Below are 21,895 nucleotides of genomic sequence, written 5' to 3'. Positions count from 1 at the left end.
GCCATGATTTTAAATTTTACTTTTGAATAAGAGAATAACAAAAAAATAATTTAGTGAGAGAAACAGCGTCTGATAAAAAAGGTATAACGTCTAAACTGTTAACGTATAAAGGTTGGGGGCAGCAGACTGGTCTCTTCTGCCATATCTACAAAGATGGTAGGTGCTTGATACGAATTGAGAATTTAAATCTGGTATAATCATTCGTTATATCGCATATTATGTTAAATTAACAATACATATTGATACAATAATAGTATTTATATTATTTTATTTCTATTTTAAGGGTATTGACATTGACCACAAGAAGGAGCGAAAGGTTCATAGAACCGAGCCCAAGAGTCAAGATATCTACCTTCGGCTCCTTGTCAAATTGTATCGGTTCCTAGCTCGTCGTACCAATGGCAAATTCAATAAAATCGTACTGAAACGTCTCTTTATGAGCAGAGCTAATAGACAACCTATGTCAGTGGCTCGATTGGTAAGATATTAAAACATTTTATATTAGGCCTGCTATACTCCCAACCAATCCCATTTCAGTATTATAATAATTTTTAGGCCTTCTTACATACATGCTATTTTTTTGTACTGTAGTACTACTACAGTACTGGCATTATTTAGGTCTTTAGGTAGGCCTAGGGCCTGTTGGTTTTAGTAGTGTACAGTACCATTAATATTAAATTATTGCTAAAAATTAACATTTGTCGTATTAGAATATGTTGTCGTCGTCAACGTAAAGATTCATTGAGTACTTTTTGTGTTCGAATTGTAAATTTGTGCTCAACAGAACGTCATTGAAATAGTAAATGTTGACAACGCAAGCTTTTTCGTTAATAATAACAATCTTAACGTTCAAAATACTCCTTTAAATAAGTACTCAACGGAAAAACTGTACTCGGTAAACGTTAAAAGTCCCACTCGAATACAACAATTATTGTTTGTAAACCATATTTATTAATCTTCTGACAGCATGTACTGTATTGTACAATTTTCAATTTTTTATAGGCTCGCAAAATGAAGTTGGCCAACCGTGGAGATAAAACTGCTGTCGTCGTCGGCACTGTGACAGATGATCTCAGAATATTTTCACTCCCAAAGATCAAGGTTGTAATAACAATATTTTTCTGAAAATGAGTATTAACTCTGTTTAATAATAATATACAGTAGAACCTCTATTAAGAGGAAAACTTAAGGACCCACCAGAGTGTCTGTAGGAGGTTGGTGTTAATGGTCCTCATTTGTTTCATGGAAAAGGGTGTTCTAAGAGAGGGATTCTACTCTAAATCTTATTTGTGCAAAATGGTGAAATATGTAATTCATTTACTTATTCTTAAAGTAACAATTTGATTAATGCTAGCCATGTAATTCTTTCAGGTATGTGCATTGCATGTAACTGCTGGAGCTAGAACAAGAATTTTGAAGGCTGGTGGTGAGATTATGACCTTTGACCAGTTGGCTCTGCAGGCTCCCAAGGGACAGAACACTGTGCTTCTTCAAGGTATATTTTTTCAAACCCTTTTTATCTAAAGGTCTTTCACATTTGTTCCATTCTGGTAAGTTTTTGGAATCTCTAGAAGTTTGTGACAGTGTGTTTATTTACTCTAAATTAAAGAGTTTGTTTGTTCTTGCTTTATGGAAAGCTGGATAAACTTCTGACCAATTAGGAGTCTGTATTAGGAGTAACACCCACAAGATTAGAATCCACTTTAGGTGGAGAATTAGGTTATTTGTTAGGATTTAAACTGAGGTTTATTGAGAACCCAGAAATTGATGATACATCCTGGTTAGAATAACAAATTAGTTACCATAACTTCTTGTTAGTAATTCTTTGTACTGATTGATTACATTTTAGCACGTCGCAAATCAAGGAAGGTTTACAGACATTTTGGAAAAGCACCAGGAACACCCCACGCCAACACTAAGTAAGTGAAACTACCATGTACTAACGATACTAGGCTTAATTAGAACTACGCATTCAGCAGCTACTGCACAATACAGAATGCCATAGCTGAGATATTAAGGAAAAACAAATTAACTTCTTTACTGTCCGAACAAAATGGAGTTTTATGATCATATTCTCAATTCTTTTTTCAGGCCATATGTTCGATCAAAGGGGAGGAAGTTTGAGCGTGCTCGTGGTCGCCGTGCCAGCCGTGGCTACAAGAACTAAATTCTTGTTTACAGGGAGTCAAATTCACATTTATCCTGTATTGTAATAATAATATAGCCCATTAAAAAATAAAGCAGTGACAAGGAATATGTTGTTTGTTTAATTTGTTATTGATTTCCATAGAGATAACTAAAAGATGGATTTTATGAGATGCTGGCTGTTTTTATTACATTATTACCCAGTATATTCATTCATTCCCTTTATTTCGGATAATACATAAACAAAACATACAAAAATGTCACCAGGAAATTAATAGCATCTTCCACAAAAACAACCTGCAATATCGGATATCCTAAAATATTATTTTGCACCAACACTGATATGTAGGTTGGATTGTGGAAATACCACCGGTGCAGATCCTGGGGGGATGGGGGACATGTCCCCCACATATTTTTTAGTGGGGATTGTTCCCTTCACTTTTCAACAGCAAAATCATTAAATGAAATAGAAAGTAAGACTTCTATCGACATATATGTAATTTCAGAAAATACAGTATCTGAGAAGAATAGATTTTGCATGAATATAACCAGTGGCACATCAGGACCAGTGCCTAAAAAGTGCGTAACTTAAAATAATTGTATTCTGGGCGGAAAGTTTATGTGCTCAGAAATTGATTGAAACGACCTATAAATTACTCAAAGAGTCCAGCTTCGCTCGCACATTATTAAATTTTTATACGTCCTCCCACTATTCCAAACCGATCTGTGACGTTCAGAAATACATTAACTATGGGTTTTAGACCAATTGCAACTCACTGTCATGAATGGAGTTCCTCCAATATTCATAAAATGAGGGAACGTTATTTGTAACAATTATCATGCTTGCCCAATTATAATATTTTATAAAATAATAATTTATAAAATTTATTAAAAACTATTTTTAGTTTTACTATATAAATTTTATTATTTACAGTATTTTATGAAGAATCGCATAAAACATAATATCTATTTCAGTAGTTTATATATTCTAAAATTATTTCTACTGTATATATAAAAATAATTATTTACAATTTTTGTGTTGTTTGACATAAAACATTGACAAGTTTTTTTTATACAGTACAGTTTTTGTAGGTACATAACTGGCTACAGACAATGTCCTTTGTTAGAGGTGAACAACTTCATTCAAAAAGTGATATTACACAATCTAACTCATCATCATCAATGCAATTCCTTGCATCTAAACTTGGTGTACCCGATGTATCTTTGGTTTTCTTTAGTTTAACACGTGGCTGCTTCCGGAGTTTAGGTTCATATTTTTCGCGTAGAAATTCCCTTGAACGGATATCAGCCTGAAAAACAAGTACAATATTTCAATAAAATACTGCCACTACAAAATCGGAACATTGGTATTTGGGACACCCCCAATTAAGAGGGATATTTCTCTCTGGAATGAATGAGGGGACTGTAATACATGGCCAACCCCTATTCACGGGGCACTCCTGTGAAGTTAATAAGTCTAAGGAATTGTTGTGTAGTTACTTGACGTATAGGTTCTGGTATTCTATGCTTGCTGCAGCGATGCACCAGGTCCACAGCTGTCTCTAGACTTATTTTGTGCCCTACAGATACATACACTGGATTGCTAGACTCATCACAAACTCTTAATACCTAATAAATTAAAAGAAAATTTTAGATGCTATTTTTTACAATTACATTATACAGTATTAATATAATTGTAGTATGGAAGATGCGAGACAATTCCAGAAAAAGCATTTATTTTGGTTTGAAGAAAAAATAAAACGGTAATAGTCGGTCATACCTTGCCATGAATTTTACCAGAACTTCCAGACAAAGGAAAACTATCGCCACCTTTTGTTAGCTGTTTGATCTGAAAGAATGTAATTTGATTGGATAAGCTTTGATTGCATATTAAAACTATGGCAGTTTAGCCTACAAATAAATATGATGTAATACTTAGTATTTGGGAATATAGCCACATTAAAATGTTCTTTCTGTTGCATTTTATTTAGGGAGTTTTGGGGATCCCCCTTAGATTTACATATGGGGTAACTTTTTTTAAAGTTAAACTTTGTTTAGTAATAATTCACCTTTTCTGCATGTGAAGCATCTTTTTCAATTCCATCAACATGGAGCAGCTTTTTAGCAACACCAATCGTTACCATGTCAGTAATTACACCCAGATGGCAAGCAACACCAAATCCTAAAGATAAAACATTTTTCCATAAAATTATAGACTTAAAATAAAAGTTGGACAAAAAAGCAGCCACCTGAACCACTAGGACTGCATTATATCATGACATGACACGACATGGGTTCAAAGTTCATGATGTCACTCAATCAAAATTTTCAATCTCACAATTACACATACATTTAAATTATATACTCTGTGTACGTAAATGAGCTGATGTTATGATATCATACCTCTTGGATGGAGCATTCCATTGCCATCAACAAACATTACCTGAAAGACATTTTACTTATCAATATTAATAAATAGGCCTAGCAACTAAAATATCAGAACATCATGGAGTTACAACATTACAGTAGTTCTCTATGATTTTATAGGTCTATTGTATTATCAATCACAATTATTTTAATTTATGTTTACATAAGTTGCAGTACTGTCTACTTTTCTAAAAATTGTTTAATTCAAAGAATTTAGGGGGTGGAAGGCAAACAGATATAACAGCAAACCTGTGGCATATATTCTGGTTTGTCATGTTTGAGCTTTTCAATGCAGTCAACAAGAAAACTAACTTCCCTAAATGCCAAGAATCCAGAGATATATGGAGCTGTCAACTGGATATGACTGCAGTCACTGTAGACAACCTGAAACAAAAGAGATTAAGAATACAGAAACACCATAATGATACGTAACCATTATATTGTTGAAGCAACAATGTTTTGATAGTGAACTACAGCAGAACTTTTGAGATAGGAAACACCTTTATTAAGGGTTATTTTCAGGGTGCATTTGAGTATGCAAAATGGTTGATTCTTAGTGTGTAATGCTTTAACTTTATTTGTGTAAGTAGGGAGGTCCTATCTTCACCTGTAGGTCAGGGTAACTGCACACTACTAAACATGCACATGCGTTGAAATCATCTCCCTTCACAAAAGACAAATCAACACCACCGATGTAACATAAACTGTTCAATTCTTTCTCATTCTGCCATATTTCAACATCTTCACAAACTAACTTGCTCTTTAGTTGTTCCTGTTTTCTAAATGACAAAACAAGTTTTATCCCAAAAAATGTATCTAATATTTTTCTTTACTAAACTAGTTAAAATATGATTAGCGCTACCATAATATTAATAGTCTGTAAACGTATCAAAAAGTAGTATTCATTCACCCCGTTTTAACCAGCTGTGCAACCTGTTGGCCACTTACAATTCCCATTCTGCTTTAACACTATCATTAATATCTGTTGTTGGATCCATTTATCACACCTTCTGTGGAAAAAGACCATTATCAATGAAAAATAAACATGGAAGATAAAAATTGATATGCTTTTTTGATCATTTTTGTTTGCTGGGAAGATGTTTTTTTAAAATTCTAGTGGAATCCTGATTTTAAAATACTTTGTCGTACAGACATCGATTTCAATAATCTATCAGTGTTATGATATCAGGAATATTAATATCAGTACAGTCGAGTCAACCAGTTTAGGAACTAATTTGGCAGTACAGCAATACTGTCTAGATAACTAATTAGTTTATTATTCTTTACTCCATGCATGGTTTATTCATGGTTTATTCCTGTTCGGATGCAGGTCAACTTTGCCCTAAACCGTCTCGGCCAAAGTCAAGTCGGCCCACCTCCACGTCAACTCAGCCTCAAGTCAACTCGGCCTCACATCATCTCGGCCTCAAGCCAACTCGACCTTTACGTCAACTCGGCCCCATTAAAGTATGGAATGCAAAAACTGCTAATAGTTATATTATAATTGCAGGATTACGTTAAGCCTACAAAATAGGCCTAGGCCTCGACAAGATAAACGGAAAATTCAATAAAAATTATAACACACCCGGTGGTTTTTTTGTTTCATTGATAGTATTTATTTATATATATTATTACGGTAATATTATTAGTTGTGATGTTAGTCTCAGTAATGTGTTTGTTAGGTCTTATGTTAATACAAGAATGTTCCCAGACTGAATCGAAATATTCTTAGATATATTAAGCTCTGTCTACACTATAAAACTTTATGTGACAAGATAATGTGATGTACCCATATATGGACATGATGTCACATCATTACCATATTTGGGCATATCACTACCATATATGGGTACATCACACTTGTTTTGTCAAACTAGTTTGATAGTGTAGATAGAGCTTTAGATAGATATTATATTAGACTAATACAGTAAATAAAAATGTTTATAAAAAATATACAATATTTATAATACTGTATATTTAAAATTATTTTATTCTTTTTTATCAATTCGCTTCGTTTGCACTTTTTGCGTTCCATACTTCAATGGGCCGAGTTGACCGATTAGTTTTTGGCCGAGTTGACGTGGGCCGACTTGACTTGGGGCCGACTTGACTAGTGGCCGACTTGACTTTGGCCGACTTGACTTTGGCCGAGACGGTTTAGGGCCGAGTAATGGCGCTAATGCAGTTTCGTACCCACCCCTTAAAATTACTCAAATTCTTCATCCAACCTACTCACGAGTTGTCTACAACATCCTGCAATCATAAAATTGTAAAAATTCGATATTTTTTTTATTTATAACTATTTTTAATCAATTAATACTGAGCACCCTTCAGAAATACATCGCCAGCTTAGCTTCGCGAAAATCGTCGCTAGGCCTGCCGATAAAAGTACGGAGGCCTCACAGGACATTAACTCTTGATAGAGTAAACAGTTGCGTTCTATAGAGGGCGTAATTTACTAATGTTTAAAGCACGCACTAAATAATAATTTGCATTATTTCCGACATGAATTTCGTATTTTTAATAAAGAAATAATATACAATTATTGTATTCATCATTGTGGGTATCATCATATGTTATGTTTTTAATTTGTTTTTCATTTTTAATAGTAGAATTTCACACAGGAAAGAAGATAAATTGTATGGGACTGCTGACTTGAAGATTTAAGTACTACAGACCAATTTTCCTCTGTTTTAGTTTATTTTACATTATGATTTGTAGGTCAAATAAATAAATAAAATGAAATAAAAAGAATTACAGTACTTCGTTCAGTCCTGAGCTACATTGTTATAACACAATAAACAAGGAGCTTATGACAAATTAATTGTTTTAGTAATGTTATCACTATATTAGAAACACTAATGGTTTCCTTGTTTTAAGATTTTTATAGAAGTATATAAATTAACATTTGTTATTCACCCATGAAAGACCTCTTCAAATACATGGAAATAAGAAATGCAACAAAAACAGAAAGATATAATTTATTGAAATGTAATGTACAGTAATAAAATGATAATTATAATAAAAATGTTTTCCATCAATTACTAGAATTTATTTTACTTCTGCTGACACTGAAAACATCATTTCATGTCTTTCATTTCTTCCTTTTTATCTTCTTTCCTGTTGTGTTTATTAAAATAAAATAAAAATATAACATTTAATATTGAAGCAACTGTTCCTTTATTTATTTCAACAATATTTTACGAGGGTGGTCCATCCAGCCGAAGCTGATCATTAAAGACCCTCACAAAAATATAATTTGACAAGACAATAACACTCAAATTAAAAAGAATTTCTAAAAATTAACAACATAATTAAACACAAAATATTTCTTTATGAAAAAACTTAAAAGTTCGTTTCACGAGGAATATTTTTTAAAGACATTATAATATGACCATAACAGCGTCCTCTATTGATCGATGCCCTATGAGGCCTCCGTACTTTTATCGGCAGGCCTAGCGATGATTTTCGCGAAGCTAAGCTTGCGATGGATTTCTGAAGGGTGCTCAATTATCAATTGATTAAAAATATTTATAAATAAAAAGTTATCGATATTTTACAATTTTATGCTTGCAGAATGCTGTAGACAACTCGTGAGTAGGTTAGATGAAGTATTGAAACAATTTTGAGTAATTTTAAGGGGTGGGTACGAAACTGCATTAGCGCCAGGATAATTATAACTGTGAATATAAAAGAAAATATAGTAATTTATAACAAAAAAAGACAGGAAACCAATGGTAAACTAAAGAGAATGTCAGCTTCTTGAATTGCATCATCACATGTGAAATTTCATGCTTGAACAATCTTGTTTATTTTGATTAGAGTATTAGTGACGTGTAAATACTCTGAGCATGCGCAAGAGCACTAAACTTCAGTTACTACAACAAACGCAGTTCTCGGTTTCGCAAATTTCGGTTCCGTAAATTATATCCCCATTAAAATTGTCAATTTATTGACATTTTATCCAAAAAAGGGTAACTATTGAAAGGAGAAAGTGTTAATTTAAGAAAATTCATTGCAATGGAAGAGCAACAAGAAGGAAAAAAGGACGAAAAAGAAACAGACTACAGGAGGTTGCAAAGTTATCCATTGATTCGGGTAGGTTAGCCAGCCGGCGGCCAAGCTGGTATCGATTATACGCTTGATTGAACGAAACTGTTCAATTGGGGTACTGTTGCCTTCATTGCAAACGTTCTTTAGGCCTAGAAAAAAATACTTTCTCCAAACAAGGCCTAGGCCCGGATTATTCATAATTAAGCTTAATCTATCCCATACTAGGCCTTAAGCCTATTTTAGCCTATAAATATTAATCAATATTAAGTATTAAAATTACAAAAATATATTTATAATATATTAAATTAAGTTAATATATAATTAATATTGAAGGGAGGGTTTTTTTTTATTTCACAATGTTAAAAACTGCAGATTGTTATCTTCAATATTTACACTTTTTTGCGATGTGCAGTATGATCTCTCGTTTCATTTACAAAATGTCCACTACTTACTCATAAAAATGCCAGTTTTAGTTTTATCAGAGTATTTTATTTCAGCATTCTGATATGAATGAAGAAATGAGGACGGAAACTATGGAACTGTGTGTAACAGCATGTGAAAAATTTGCTAATAATAATGAGGTACTGCTGCACTATTTAATCATTTACATTTTGTTGTGTACATTATTTTCAGCAAGATCTGTCAATTTGGGTTGTGGAACACAATTATTCAGAACTTGACATGATACTTCTTAATCTAAAAACTACCTTTCTTAGATACAATAGTAGGCCTATACTAATAGTATAGACTTTACACATTTTTCAGATATTAACTATTCACTATTTAAAAAATATATTATTTTGTTTTTCAGAGTGCTGCAAAACTTATAAAAGAATCTATGGACAAGAAATTTGGGTCTTCGTGGCATGCAATTGTCGGGGAAGGATTCGGGTTTGAAATCACACATGAAACAAAAAATCTTTTATACATGTTCTTTGGCGGAAACATGGCTATTACTGTTTGGAAATGTTCATAGACATTAAAACATCACAAAACTGTAATCTGAAGGCATCTGCTACGTGAATGACAACAGTAGTTACACAATGCATGGTCACCAAGTGTCTTAAAAGAGATTTTATTTAGGGTTGTATTTGGAAATATGGTTGCTTAAAATTAAAATTCTTCAATAAAATTACAAAAATAAACATTTCTTTTAAATTTTAATTCCAATTATTAATCATTTTATAATTTTGTAAGAAACCAAAAATAAATATTACATCAATATTGATTCGGATAAATTGAATGAAAATATTGTTGAAGAATGGAAGAATAATCGGTCATTAACTTAAATTGTGTATAAAATGTATTTATTTTATAACATGTTGGTATGTACTGTATAGCATTTAGATAAAAATAAAACACCATTCCATTTGGTCTACTCTCAGTCTAATTAGGCAGGTACACTATGGTCACAACAGACCAGGTTAGCCAGCCAGCTTTAGTTCAAATAATTTTAATCAGCAGAGAACAAGCCTTAAGAGTACCAAATAATATTGATATTTATTTAATTTTCCTAGTTATGTATTGATGAAAGTCACCTTGAAATTATAGCCAAAGTTATCAGATAGCTGCTCGGAGTGCTTTTAACACTTTATAGAATTTAGTTATAAACTTATTGTACATTTTGAATAAATCTAGTTTTGAAAGTTTGAAATCATTAGTCAATCTTTGTTTTTAATGTATTGTACTGGACACACCCTTTAGTCTATGTTCTAGAGAGCAATTGGGCTTAATATTGGTAAAAAGATAAACAATTTGGCACACATTGCGTGTCATACCTATACTTGGGCAAAATAAAATACAGTTAACTAGAGACTTGAGGAAAGTCTGGACACCCTTCCTAACTCAGAATATCTGCTTTTTAGAATAATTATTATAAATAAATTATTTTTGATTCACTCCTTGCTATAAATATACAGTATAATAAATATAAAAGTAATAGTCTATATACTTTAAAAAAAATAATATTATACAGTATAAATATTTATACTGAAATTCTGATATACATTTGACAAGTAACAGAGAAACTATAAAGTTGAGATAATTTGTTTTTTCTAAATCAAAGATTTGCATAATTTATTCCATAATCGGAGGGATCTACAAACAAATCTCCATGTTCTTCATCTTTGATTTCTAAGTCAAACGTGTCGCAACAACCAGCTCTGTCTAATGCATCTTTGTATTTGGAGAGATCACGTGGAACACCACCAATCCTAAGAGCTAAGTTGTATGCTTCATCACTTTCATCAAAGCCCATTTCATCTCTTATTTCTGTTATCTTCATTTCGTTCATGGTCTTGATTGAAGCAAAAGCATACACCAATGGAACTTGTTCTTCTTTACCAAAATTATTAAACTGTACAGAAAAAAATGTAAGTTTCTTGAAACCTTTTGCAACTCTTGTCAGCATTGTCAAAGAATGTTCATGGTCTCCAAGAGAAGTGCCAGCTAATGTCAGTTCTATTAGAGAGTTACCGGATCTCAGTAGAAGATTCTCGAGACTCTGAATGTAAGATGAAAGGGCATTTCCACTTAAATCTAACACTTCTAGGTTACTAATGTCCATTGTATTTCCCAGAAAACTTAAGTCACCAGCATTTAAGTAGCAACTGTCCAGTTTAAGAAGTCTAACTGGAGTTTTTAAAGGGCTGATGATGTCTAAAATTCTTCCAGTAATTCTGTTATAGTTTAGACTTATATCTTGCAGTTTAGGTAAGCTGGTGAAAACTTCCTTAAAGCACTTGCATAAACTGGCACCGTTGCTCAGCGTTAGATTAAACACATTATATGACAAGTCCAGACACCTAAGGTTGCTCAGTCTGTCTAGGTGAGGCAGAATTTTAATTACACCTTCATTTTTCAAATGGTTTAAACTTAAATTCAATCCTTGTGCTACCTATATAATAAAGAAAACATTAATGTTATTTGTTATCTCAAAGGGGCTAGGATAATTTTGCTAATAAAAATGTAATATTATTTGTAGACAACTCATAGAACTGACATACTGAACATTTTCAATTGCACCAACAATGTTGACATTCATTAATTTATAACATGTTTTATAACAACTTACATCATTTTTAAGATATTTTATTAACTTGATGAGTTTATTTTCCGATAAGCCTTCTGCACTCAACTTTCCACATAACAATTCTACTTGCGATCCTTCAGAAAACTTCTTCATCGCCTTAGAAACAATTGAATAATTGTCTGCATCAACTGACCAATCAAATATCACTCTTTTACCTACGATGACCAATCATGTAAAGTACTATAAAGCTACTATCTACTGTCACTATAAAACTTTATGTGACAAACAAAATGTGATGTGCCCATATATGGGCATATTACTAGCATATTTGGGCACATTACACATTTTTTGTCAAACTAGTTTGATAGTGTAGACAGAGCTTGAGACAAATATATGTTGGAACAAATCATAAATACAGTAAGCAACAGACATTACTACAGTAAAGTATGGAAAATGAAGCTTATTGAAGACTTTAAAACATAATTTGTGTCAGGTTGATGGGTCACAGATAATATACTTAGGAGGATGGAATATATTTACTATCGTACAATACTCACATTGACTGTCTGTTCTTGGTTTGAATCCATTAATCATTGCCTGTAAACAGTTCTGCATTTGCAAACAATCTTTCAAAAAGAAATAAAAGTAAAACATTGTTGAACACAGCATACAAATATGAATTGACTTTTGAGAGGTAGACAAATAATCCACAATTAAACTTACTAAGTTCAAATCCTTGTAGGTCAACAAGTTTGCAGCCTTCTACACCAACCACTGCATTTAAAATAGTGATCATAATGTCATGCTTTATGTTACGCAATGAAAAATTCATGATTTTTACAACATTACGCAAATTGAGCACTTGATATGGCCAGCTGGAAATTAGCACTTTTGTGGCAGGAGTGTGACCATCACGAATGGCCACAGCAAACAGAATTTGAATTAACTCTTGAGGAATGCTGACCACTGCTTCTTTGGTCATCTGGTAATCGGATATAATTTTTGAAGCACAACTATTTAACAATGAACAAACCATTGCTCATATTTTGCTGAAATTCTGTAAATAGAAATATCTCATTTTAATTAACTGCTCTAAAATACATTGGGGACAAAGGATTTTAAATGTATTAAAATTAAATTGATCTGGATCCACCTATTATTATAATGTGATTGGTTTATTATGATGGATGCATGATCCAACATTTTTTTAAAGAAAACATCTCTTGATTGAATATACTATGTCTCTTTGTCAATTGAGGCGCGTCAGTTTTTAATTGCGTGCAACGCGACTCTACAGCTCACTATGTCGGTCGGTTGGTTGGACGGTCGGTCGGTCAACACTAACTTGTATATGACCTTATCTTGATATCAGTTTAATCTAGCCAAGTCAATTTTTCACAGTATATTCCTTATGGCCAGGAATCGATGTGGTAGTATGTTTTCACGGTGCGCAAAAAAATTCAACAAAATCACGTTTGTAATCATATCTTCACAAGCATGAATCACATTTAAATAAAATTTGGTACTAATAAATTTCAGGGCATAAATCATCATATGGCAATACAATTACATGCGTAGCGCATGTAACGCATGAGTACGCGCGCTTAAAATTTTCCAAATTGTCAAAATTTATTTTTTAGTTTCAGGCAATTTTAAGCGTTTAAAAAATTGCCATGAGTGCTCAGATTTTTGCACGCGTACTGCGCGTTAAAATGTTAATACGCACTCTTGCCCGATTTCTGTTTTCTTGACTTACTTTTCAACTCGAAATTACATTATACGAGCACGTCAAAAGTGACAGGCTACGCACGTGCAAATTAAAAAAATATAAATGTTTTTAAACATTTTCAACATGTTCAGCAATTTCGGTCAGTTGGTCGATCGGTTGGTCGGTCGGTAAACACTAACTTGAGCACTAGACTGCAGCCATCTATATGGCCTTGTTTCACCGTTTCCAATGCTGCCACCCAAATAAAAATTAACCCGCGGCCAATATCACATAATCGGCGACCGAAATGATAATATAAATTCTGACTAGCCTACTGTAGGGTAGTGACTAGCCTAGCCTAACAATTTTATTTATAGTATAGGCCTATAATAGTAGTACTAGCCTAGCCTAGTACTAGTAGGCCTAATCCAATTTTCACCTTCGAAATCAAACACACATTTAATTCATTACTAAATCCTTATATCTGCACGCATAGCAGGTATTTAGTAACACTGTGTTGTTACTGGACAATAAATCAGCTTTTATTTAGTCAAAATCTAGTTTATCTGTGTCAGGTGTTTCGTGTCGTTTTGCATGTGTCGAGTGTAAGGCACACGTTGCGTTTCATAGATGAAAACAAAAAGTTCCCGACATCGCCTCTCCTCCGCGTTCCGTTCCGTGGACCGAGGTCCACGCGTCGTATACTTTTTAGGCCTAGGCCCTCGGCCTATCTATAAAAATATTCTTTTAAAAGGTAAACATTTGTTATTTTCAGTATTACTGATCTTCCTTACCAAATGGTGAGAGGTTTAACCGTTTAGTTCAGGCTAGGTAGGCCTAACCTAGCCTTAGGCCTAGCTAGGCCTATAGGCCTCCTCTAGTTTAAGTAAAAGACCTCCGGAGTCCTAGCTAGGCCTCTAGGTAGGCTAGCCCTAGTAGAGGCTAGCCTCTAGGGCCTAGAGGCTAGCCTACTAGGCCTACTAAATATAATACAAAATCTTGCTAGCTAGGTAGTCGGCCTAGGCCTGGGCCTTTTTTAAAATAATAATAGCAGCCTAATAAGGCCAGCTAGCTAGGGCCTTTCTGGCATCTGATCTATCTAGCTAGCTAGTGCCTCTTTCTTTAGACCTCTTCACAATCCCTGGAGAGAGGTAGCCTAGACTAGAGTCAATGTGTTAATGATGTAATGGGTTGTTATATTTTTGTTCAAAACATTATTGATATTAATTAATAATAATAATTAATATTATAATTAATTAAGTTGGTTTTCTTTCAGACTAATTGGTCAGACCTATGGATGGTAGCACAAGAATGGAAGGTAGTTTTCAAATGAGAATTTTATTTTTAAAATTTCAATATCCTCAAATTTGCAACATCATATTTTTTTCTATTTATCAACTAAAAAGTTTTGTTTTCCATGCAGTTTTTAAGATGAAGTTACGCAAGCCGAAGATAAAATTCAAGCCAGCATTGTTCATTTGTCTCATTTCTGCGTCAGTAATGATGTACCTCATCATAGATATACCCATCTCATATCCAATACCGCATGGCTGCCAGCCGTAAGTAGTCTTGCTCTTTGAGATAATGATGTTGTCAGAATTTGACAATAAGGGTAACAATGAGGAGATATTTAACAAAGATGAGTGAGATGAAGAGTAATGGAGATGAAAAGTTGAATGATGATTAGAAGATTACAAAGACAATTATTTAAATAATTGAAATGATGAAGGTGATGATTTAAAGATGTATTGTCCCCCAAAAACATGAAAAATGAAGATTAATTAAATCAGACTTTGAATGTGTTATTTTGTAGTTTTGATAAAGTTAATCATGTTAAAAAATATTATTATTATAAAGTTAAAAATGTTTTCACTTATAAAATGACAAAATAAATGGTTAAATTCAACCAAAAATCCATTGGCTGGCAGCCAATTTGACCATTTTTTGCTTTAAATTACATTTTTTTCAGGTAAATACATTTTTTTTCGATCCAATTTTTGGTCAAAGTGGATAACTATTATGTTACATTAAAATGAAATATTCAACAAAATCTTTTTTAAGAATTATTTTTTCAGGGAGACAATACATCTTTAAGGAACTATGTCAAATTACTACAGTTACAATTACTTCTAGACCGGTTTATTAATTTATTTAGCAAGTTTTAAACATGTGACTATTTCAGTGATTTCAAGTTAGACTGCATTATAACAAATATGTTATTGGCACAGTCAAAGATATAGTTACTGCAGTAACTTTCATAGAATTAATTTTGACCATTTGTTTCATAGATTTACTTTGAAACTACCACCTGCTAAGAATAATTTGAACAGTACAGCAAAAACATGGATACCTAATTATTTCGCTGCAAGACAAATAGGGTAAGACAGTAATGCTCAAGTTATTGTTAAAGCCATCCTCTATTTAATCATCAGTTGAACCAGGAGTCTTAAGTTTAAAATGAGTTTACTTACTAAACTAAATTATCTGTATTAGGTGAATCAATATCCATGAATAAATAAACTGGGTAGTGCAGTACTTGAATTTGAATAATTGAATAATGTAGCTGGTATATGTTTTAATAGTACAATATATATTTTTGATATATATTTGAGTTTTGTCTCAAGCATGTGGACTTCTGTATATACAGTACTGTATTTATTTTTATGGGATTCTGTACAAAAAGAAACATATTTGCTGGAGTATATTGACAAATCTATGTTGTTATTTGGCAAGTTTTGTAAATCAGATATTATTATTATTATTTTGTATTATATTTCCACAGTAAAATGACATCAAGCTGCCTGCCACCTCATAGTACATTATTAATATATGCTGCAAATAATTCTGTAAACGATATCGATTTTAAACAAGGCTTTAACCCTGTAGAATATATATCTTTTTTATATGATGGAAAAAGTGGTACACCTACAGACATGTCTGCAAACTTTGACCGTATAAATCGTCAAAAACATTGCGCTATTATTGGCAATAGTGGTATTCTTTTAAACAGTAGCTGCGGAAAAGAAATTGACAATAATCATGATTTTGTTATGCGTTCAAATTTTGCACCGATTGAGCAGTATTCGGGAGATGTCGGCGTGAAAACGAACCTTACCGTAATCAACATTGAAAAAATCTGGCAAATATCAAGTATTTTATCAACAGGAAATTTCAAAGACCCTTTAGCAAAAACTATGTTACGTCGGTTAAAGTTTTTAAATGACTCTGTAGTGTGGTATCCAAAAGGAGCGAGATTCCGCTTTTATGTGAGAGCAAAATTACAGTTTATTGCGAGACAGTTGAAAACTAAGTATCATATACCACTCAGGATAGGGTACAGTTGGAGAAACCTGGAAGCATTAATAAAATGGTAAGTTTATTAATAAACTAAAGCATGGTTTCCACTGGTCTCACAGAACAGATTAACTTAGTACAAACTTATATAGTAGGACCCAATCTAATCAATTTTGCTCCTATCAATAACGTATTGTTAATTCTATGTCCTGGCGTTTTCTACTCCTAGAGTTGTAATAAATATATTTGCCAGTCTGCGGTCCATGGATGATTGTTAAGATTTTTTTGATTATGTTATTTTTATATGTACAATGATTACAAAATTAAGAACAAATGAAATGAAAAATGGAGTGTTTGAAGGGGTAGATGCTCAGCTACAGATACCTGGGTTCAGATTTCATGGTGACAAGATGTTCAGTGCCACTCCCAAAGTCTTATTTCAAGACTGTTTTTTCAAGGACACTGACTCTGTGTGTAACTAAACAAATAAATTAAAATGGGAGATTGTTCAAATCAGTTTGGTTAGTAACATAAGTAGTAGTAGTAATAAACTGTCGATTTGATTTCATTTTTAGGTTCTGGGGTATGGAAGAATACTACACTACAACAGGGCTAAACATGTACACTGTTGCAACAACATTCTGCGATCAGATCACCCTTTATGGTTTTTACCCCTTCCATGTTGACAAGCACAACCGAAGAATTCCGCACCATTACTATGAAGATATTCCCTACAATTATGTAAACAAAGTGCATTCATTTCACGAAGAGTTTGACCGCCTCACAATCTTACATGGTATAGGTGCGTTGCGACTTGTAACTGACCGTTGCCAATAAAGTGCATTCATTTCATGAAGAGTTTGACCGCCTCACAATCTTACATGGTATTGGTGCGTTGCGACTTGTAACTGACCGTTGCCAATAAAGTGCATTCATTTCATGAAGATTTTGACCGCCTCACAATCTTACATGGTATAGGTGCGTTGCGACTTGTAACTGACCGTTGCCAATAAAGTGCATTCATTTCATGAAGAGTTTGACCGCCTCACAATCTTACATGGTATAGGTGCGTTGCGACTTGTAACTGACCGTTGCCAATAATAAGATAATTAAATTGTGTTTATAGAAGTACTAGTAGCTGTCAACCAAAGAAGTATTATAATATTATCAGAAAGATTATTTTCAACATGCTAGCACAACTTCATTACACATTAGTTCTGTTATCAACGTGCGTCACATGATGTAGAGCAAAGAAAAACGTGATACATATTTTGTCTTTTGTTACAAAAATCGTATTGTAACATTTTAGTACCATACTTGTGTGAATGTTCAGGCCTGCTGTACATTTACACGTCCACTGTATAGCATGCACATGCTGGTTCTTCACAAATATAACATTACAATGAAATATTATATTTATATGCTCATTCACACAAGTATGGTACTTTGCACATTCCAAAAGTAATTTAGTTTAATGATTATTTAGTGATAATTCTGCTTTAGCCAAGAATGTTAATCCATCAAACCTATATAAATATTTTGATCCTACTATCCACCGTTGTTTCACCAGTCCTTAGGAGGGAGGGAAGTTTGACATGAAACGCCTATTAACAAATGGCTTCTAAAATGTATTAAATACAGGTAGCCTTTGCACCATCCATCCTTGATCCTGCTGTTAAGTGCTAGAGGTTCTTCCTTAAATTTTGTTTAATATGATGTTGTTATTTTGTTATAGTTTTTATTTATTTAATATAATTTCATCTGTGAATGCAAATTAATATGATGTGTGATTATTTTAATTTATAAAAAAAAGCATTATTTAAGTTTAAATGTAAAATTAGTTTTTCTATTTATATTTGATATGATTTAATAATAATATATCAAATTATACTGATTTATCAAAATAAAATTATTTATAAATAAATAAGATTATTAAAAAGAAAAGTTGTAGTTGTTGTAGCAATGAATGTGCTTCCAATGTGATCAATCGTCACAATTTGTGTATGGTGCGCCATATATGTCATAATATTCCATGTAAATTTCAGAAATTCAATTCAATATTGTGTGCCACAAATAGGTTTCAACTATGGTATTTGAAAAAAATTAAAATTTATATATACAGTGAGCCACAATATACAAAAGGTATAAAATGTTAGCCCTATGTTCGGCTGCACCATGAATTGGGTGTCTGATGGCTGAATTGCACTGTAAGTAGCCTACTCTGTAAATCATCAATAATAAAAAAAAATCTAATTGATCTGATAATGATTCTTGACCTTTGAGCATTCTGTATTAGTTGTTACATTAAGTGTGTATGTGTGGCATTATTTATATTAGTTTAAATATTAAATTATTAGTCAAACTATACTATGTAATCTTACAATAAGCTTTGATTAGTAAGCATTTTAATATTATAATGTACATACTTATGATCCATATGTATAGAATTTGTTTAATAGTACCCTGTTGTTCACCTTATTGTGTCTTATGAGTGCTCTAACTTTTATTAAGAATTTCTTTTGATTGCGATTGGTTAGATTGTATGACAGGTATTCTATTTCATTCTGTGTAATTCCTAAAATAACTTATATATGTTTTCAATTAATTTATAATTTTTAAAAAATGTCTTATTTAATATAGAATGATATAATATATTTTGTATGAATGAACATATTTCTTTTCAAAAAATGATTAGTATTTAAGAGATTTTTTATTAAAAGTTTATTGTAATAAGCGTAATATTGATAATGTAAATGAGAATATTAAATTTCTGTTATTGTATACAATATTTTTATATCAATAATTTTACTGCAATGAGGGTTTTACATCTACTAATTAAAACATAATTTAATAAATGTTATGGGATTTAAACATTATCAATGTGCTGTCAGGTATTTTTTTATTCATAATCTAAGGCATGGTTTGTGAACTTTTGCTTTCAAGCATTGATTGAATTAAATTCTTTATATTTGTTAGTCTATTCATAGAGATATTTTCACTATAATATCTCTATGGTTTATTTGACTTTTCTCTTCTTCGCCATCATTAAATCACCAAGCGCGCGCGATATAATTGTTCAGAAATGATAATGATAGTGACAATTCTGCTAATGATAATAACAATAACAAAATAAACAATAACAACAGCAGCAAATAACAATAATGATAATGATACTAACAAAAATAATAATACTGTAGGCTGGCTAATGGTACAACATGTAGGCCTACTGGTTTTCAAACACATAACTAATGATATATTGTAAGGAAAAGAATTTTACAATTTGCATTTCAGAAAATATAAACAAACATTTAATTATATTTTTACCTATTTTTCGCATAAAGGCCCCGGTGCTTTTATTGTTCAGGAAGAGGGGTATATATATATTTTATTTTTATATTATGTATATTTTGGGTGTAATATGGTAACATGTATAATAAAATAACCCCTAAATTTAAAAAAGTACATCGCAATTAATATCAAAAAGTGATAAAACACAGTAAAAATTGTACGGCTATCTAAAATTTCAACCCCCATTTTTTAGAATGTCCCCCTCTGTTTTTGGTAAGTTCTAAATCGATATTCATCAATATTTTCACAATCCGTCAGTTTTCAACTCTAGGCCTATATTAGACATCAATAATAATAATAATAACTTGGTTAAATATCAGAATATCGAGACATTGGAGGGGGGTTCATTTTGAAAATTTTGAATTTTAATATGAGCCTTGAAAACGAACCCCGCTCCAATTTCTCGATATTCTGATATAACCAAATTTATTTTATTGATATCCAACATTAATTGAGCTGATCATGAAAACATAATGATGTATAGGCCTGTCATAACATTAGAAAAATGGGAAAGGTATTTATGAACAAATTGAGTTGGAATGAAGTTTGGCTTTTTAAGTTATTTAAAATAAAGGAACTGGAATTAGCTAATTCTAATTTTAACTCCCTGCATTTCTTGTATACGAAAAACTGTATAATAAATGGGTTAGATTTACGGGGAGGTTCGAATTTGGTGTCAGATTATTTCTATGGGTGTTCGTAGAAGCCCCAATTATTTTTATATATTTACGTAAGGGCAAAAAAGTCGGTAAATCGCGCGTTATTTCTTGAATTTTACTCGATGGTAGGCCTATATATTATAAAGTTGGTTCGTACTTTCGGTACTGATTTTAACCACCTGATGTAACCCTGTTTACTAATTAAACTGCGTTAGATAATTAGTTATTGACAATTAAAACGAATTTAGGTTGGTTCAACGATTTGCCCCAAATAGGGGTGTTTTCCGATCATCATGGTATACACTGTCTAATGGATGTAGGCCTACATCTTGAAAAATACCCGCACACAATAATACGAGGATATGCTTCGCATTTACCTATCTTCTTCTACGATAATTGTTTTTTGTAGCTGAAAACCGGTTGAACAACTCGAGTACAGCATCATAATGTTGAAGACAGGCCGCTTTTCTTAAAAAAATACTATTTTGATAGATTTAATATACGTTATACAAATATATTGATTTGCGATGAATGGAACATTCCAATCTCTCAGTCTCCCAGTATAATTATTTGGTAACACAAGTAGGTACGGGCCCTTGGCAATACTGGAAATACGTATTTAACCATTTTTGGTCGCCATTTGAATAGCAAATTTCTTACTTTCAGTGTGGGTACTGTTAGATATATAAACACATACACAAATACACTTTATTGCTGAGTGTGGATAGGCTCTACTGTTAGATATATAAACACATAATAGGATACAACTAAACTGTATTACTGACTAGTTGCTTCTCAACGTTTGTATTAATTAATAATTACAAAAAATATAAACGTCGTATAGTGGTGTATCGTTACATGTACTTTACTATTACAAAGTATTAAATCGCAAATGTTTCATTGTATAATTAGTGGTATATTATTCATAGGCCTATAAAACATGAACAAATATTTAGTTACTGTGAATGGATAAAGATATATTTAAAAATTGTTCCTCTTTGTACCCATCCTCTTCCCCATCCCTCAACCCTAATGTTACATAACACAAATTGGGTTTGTTTAAATGAGGCCAAATACAAAATTTGGACTCATTTTGTGACAAGTTTTTCTTAAGTAATTCCCAGGTGAGTTAGAGACAGTGCCGTCAAGTTTATATTCAATTTTAAATTTTGTTTACGCCTGACGAGCGTATCCACCACCATCGCGTCGGGTTATCTATTGACAAATGAC

General features: G+C 32.3%; 5 protein-coding genes across 7 annotated transcripts; 3 read left to right on the top strand and 2 right to left on the bottom strand.

Annotated features, from left to right (window-relative positions):
• The first annotated feature begins 16 nt into the window (after positions 1-16).
• LOC144840639 (large ribosomal subunit protein eL18-like) lies at positions 17-2,254 on the top strand. The gene is made up of 6 exons (XM_078696529.1): positions 17-156; positions 284-478; positions 1,003-1,101; positions 1,372-1,495; positions 1,850-1,919; positions 2,092-2,254. The coding sequence occupies exons 1-6, from the start codon at positions 154-156 to the stop codon at positions 2,165-2,167; spliced, it is 567 nt and encodes a 188-aa protein (XP_078552655.1). The 5' UTR covers positions 17-153; the 3' UTR covers positions 2,168-2,254.
• Positions 2,255-2,328: 74 nt separating this feature from the next.
• LOC144840638 (endonuclease V-like) lies at positions 2,329-5,582 on the bottom strand. Of its 2 annotated transcripts, XM_078696526.1 has the most exons (8): positions 5,521-5,582; positions 5,180-5,351; positions 4,822-4,956; positions 4,549-4,588; positions 4,215-4,327; positions 3,926-3,994; positions 3,646-3,774; positions 2,329-3,455 (listed from the first exon to the last, which is right to left on the bottom strand). In XM_078696526.1, the coding sequence occupies exons 1-8, from the start codon at positions 5,568-5,570 to the stop codon at positions 3,285-3,287; spliced, it is 879 nt and encodes a 292-aa protein (XP_078552652.1). In that variant the 5' UTR covers positions 5,571-5,582; the 3' UTR covers positions 2,329-3,284. The 2 variants fall into 2 exon arrangements, with proteins under 2 accessions (XP_078552652.1, XP_078552654.1); XM_078696528.1 differs by lacking the exon at positions 5,180-5,351 and having other exon boundaries at positions 2,330-3,455.
• Positions 5,583-8,425: 2,843 nt separating this feature from the next.
• On the top strand, positions 8,426-10,170 carry LOC144840640 (dynein axonemal light chain 4-like). The gene is made up of 3 exons (XM_078696530.1): positions 8,426-8,670; positions 9,123-9,206; positions 9,437-10,170. Exons 1-3 carry the CDS (start codon positions 8,593-8,595, stop codon positions 9,599-9,601), a joined length of 327 nt encoding a protein of 108 aa, XP_078552656.1. The 5' UTR covers positions 8,426-8,592; the 3' UTR covers positions 9,602-10,170.
• A 110-nt stretch (positions 10,171-10,280) lies between these two features.
• On the bottom strand, positions 10,281-13,975 carry LOC144840633 (leucine-rich repeat-containing protein 14-like). 2 transcript variants are annotated; one of them, XM_078696520.1, is made up of 5 exons: positions 13,822-13,975; positions 12,380-12,713; positions 12,214-12,282; positions 11,699-11,871; positions 10,281-11,521 (listed from the first exon to the last, which is right to left on the bottom strand). In XM_078696520.1, exons 2-5 carry the CDS (start codon positions 12,690-12,692, stop codon positions 10,685-10,687), a joined length of 1,392 nt encoding a protein of 463 aa, XP_078552646.1. In that variant the 5' UTR covers positions 12,693-12,713; positions 13,822-13,975; the 3' UTR covers positions 10,281-10,684. The 2 variants fall into 2 exon arrangements, with proteins under 2 accessions (XP_078552646.1, XP_078552645.1); XM_078696519.1 differs by having other exon boundaries at positions 13,804-13,972.
• Positions 13,976-14,003: 28 nt separating this feature from the next.
• LOC144840634 (CMP-N-acetylneuraminate-poly-alpha-2,8-sialyltransferase-like) lies at positions 14,004-19,536 on the top strand. Its single transcript, XM_078696523.1, has 6 exons — positions 14,004-14,118; positions 14,641-14,682; positions 14,788-14,923; positions 15,653-15,742; positions 16,147-16,734; positions 17,234-19,536. Exons 2-6 carry the CDS (start codon positions 14,658-14,660, stop codon positions 17,493-17,495), a joined length of 1,101 nt encoding a protein of 366 aa, XP_078552649.1. The 5' UTR covers positions 14,004-14,118; positions 14,641-14,657; the 3' UTR covers positions 17,496-19,536.
• The last annotated feature ends 2,359 nt before the right edge of the window (positions 19,537-21,895 follow it).

This window comes from Antedon bifida, chromosome 4, assembly GCF_963402885.1.
Source record: "Antedon bifida chromosome 4, ecAntBifi1.1, whole genome shotgun sequence".
Taxonomy (NCBI): domain Eukaryota; kingdom Metazoa; phylum Echinodermata; class Crinoidea; order Comatulida; family Antedonidae; genus Antedon; species Antedon bifida.
Note: the sequence above shows the minus strand (reverse complement) of the source record. Positions and strands in the feature narration are given on the sequence as shown.

Excerpts from the sequence above, each read along its gene's own strand:
- LOC144840639 (XM_078696529.1), top strand. Across the intron at positions 479-1,002 it reads CTATGTCAGTGGCTCGATTG|GCTCGCAAAATGAAGTTGGC; the intron begins GTAAGATATTAA and ends AATTTTTTATAG. Across the intron at positions 1,102-1,371 it reads TTTCACTCCCAAAGATCAAG|GTATGTGCATTGCATGTAAC; the intron begins GTTGTAATAACA and ends TAATTCTTTCAG.
- LOC144840638 (XM_078696526.1), bottom strand. The coding sequence starts at position 5,570 with ATGGATCCAACAACAGATATTAATGATAGTGTTAAAGCAGAATGGGAA. Across the intron at positions 5,352-5,520 it reads GTTAAAGCAGAATGGGAATT|AAAACAGGAACAACTAAAGA; the intron begins GTAAGTGGCCAA and ends TTTGTCATTTAG. Across the intron at positions 4,589-4,821 it reads AACCAGAATATATGCCACAG|GTAATGTTTGTTGATGGCAA; the intron begins GTTTGCTGTTAT and ends AATGTCTTTCAG.
- LOC144840640 (XM_078696530.1), top strand. The coding sequence starts at position 8,593 with ATGGAAGAGCAACAAGAAGGAAAAAAGGACGAAAAAGAAACAGACTAC. Across the intron at positions 8,671-9,122 it reads AAAGTTATCCATTGATTCGG|CATTCTGATATGAATGAAGA; the intron begins GTAGGTTAGCCA and ends ATTTTATTTCAG. Across the intron at positions 9,207-9,436 it reads AATTTGCTAATAATAATGAG|AGTGCTGCAAAACTTATAAA; the intron begins GTACTGCTGCAC and ends TTTGTTTTTCAG.
- LOC144840633 (XM_078696520.1), bottom strand. The coding sequence starts at position 12,692 with ATGGTTTGTTCATTGTTAAATAGTTGTGCTTCAAAAATTATATCCGAT. Across the intron at positions 12,283-12,379 it reads CCTACAAGGATTTGAACTTA|ATTGTTTGCAAATGCAGAAC; the intron begins GTAAGTTTAATT and ends TCTTTTTGAAAG. Across the intron at positions 11,522-11,698 it reads TAAAATATCTTAAAAATGAT|GTAGCACAAGGATTGAATTT; the intron begins GTAAGTTGTTAT and ends TTTATTATATAG.
- LOC144840634 (XM_078696523.1), top strand. The coding sequence starts at position 14,658 with ATGGATGGTAGCACAAGAATGGAAG. Across the intron at positions 14,683-14,787 it reads TGGTAGCACAAGAATGGAAG|TTTTTAAGATGAAGTTACGC; the intron begins GTAGTTTTCAAA and ends TTTTCCATGCAG. Across the intron at positions 14,924-15,652 it reads ATACCGCATGGCTGCCAGCC|ATTTACTTTGAAACTACCAC; the intron begins GTAAGTAGTCTT and ends TTTGTTTCATAG.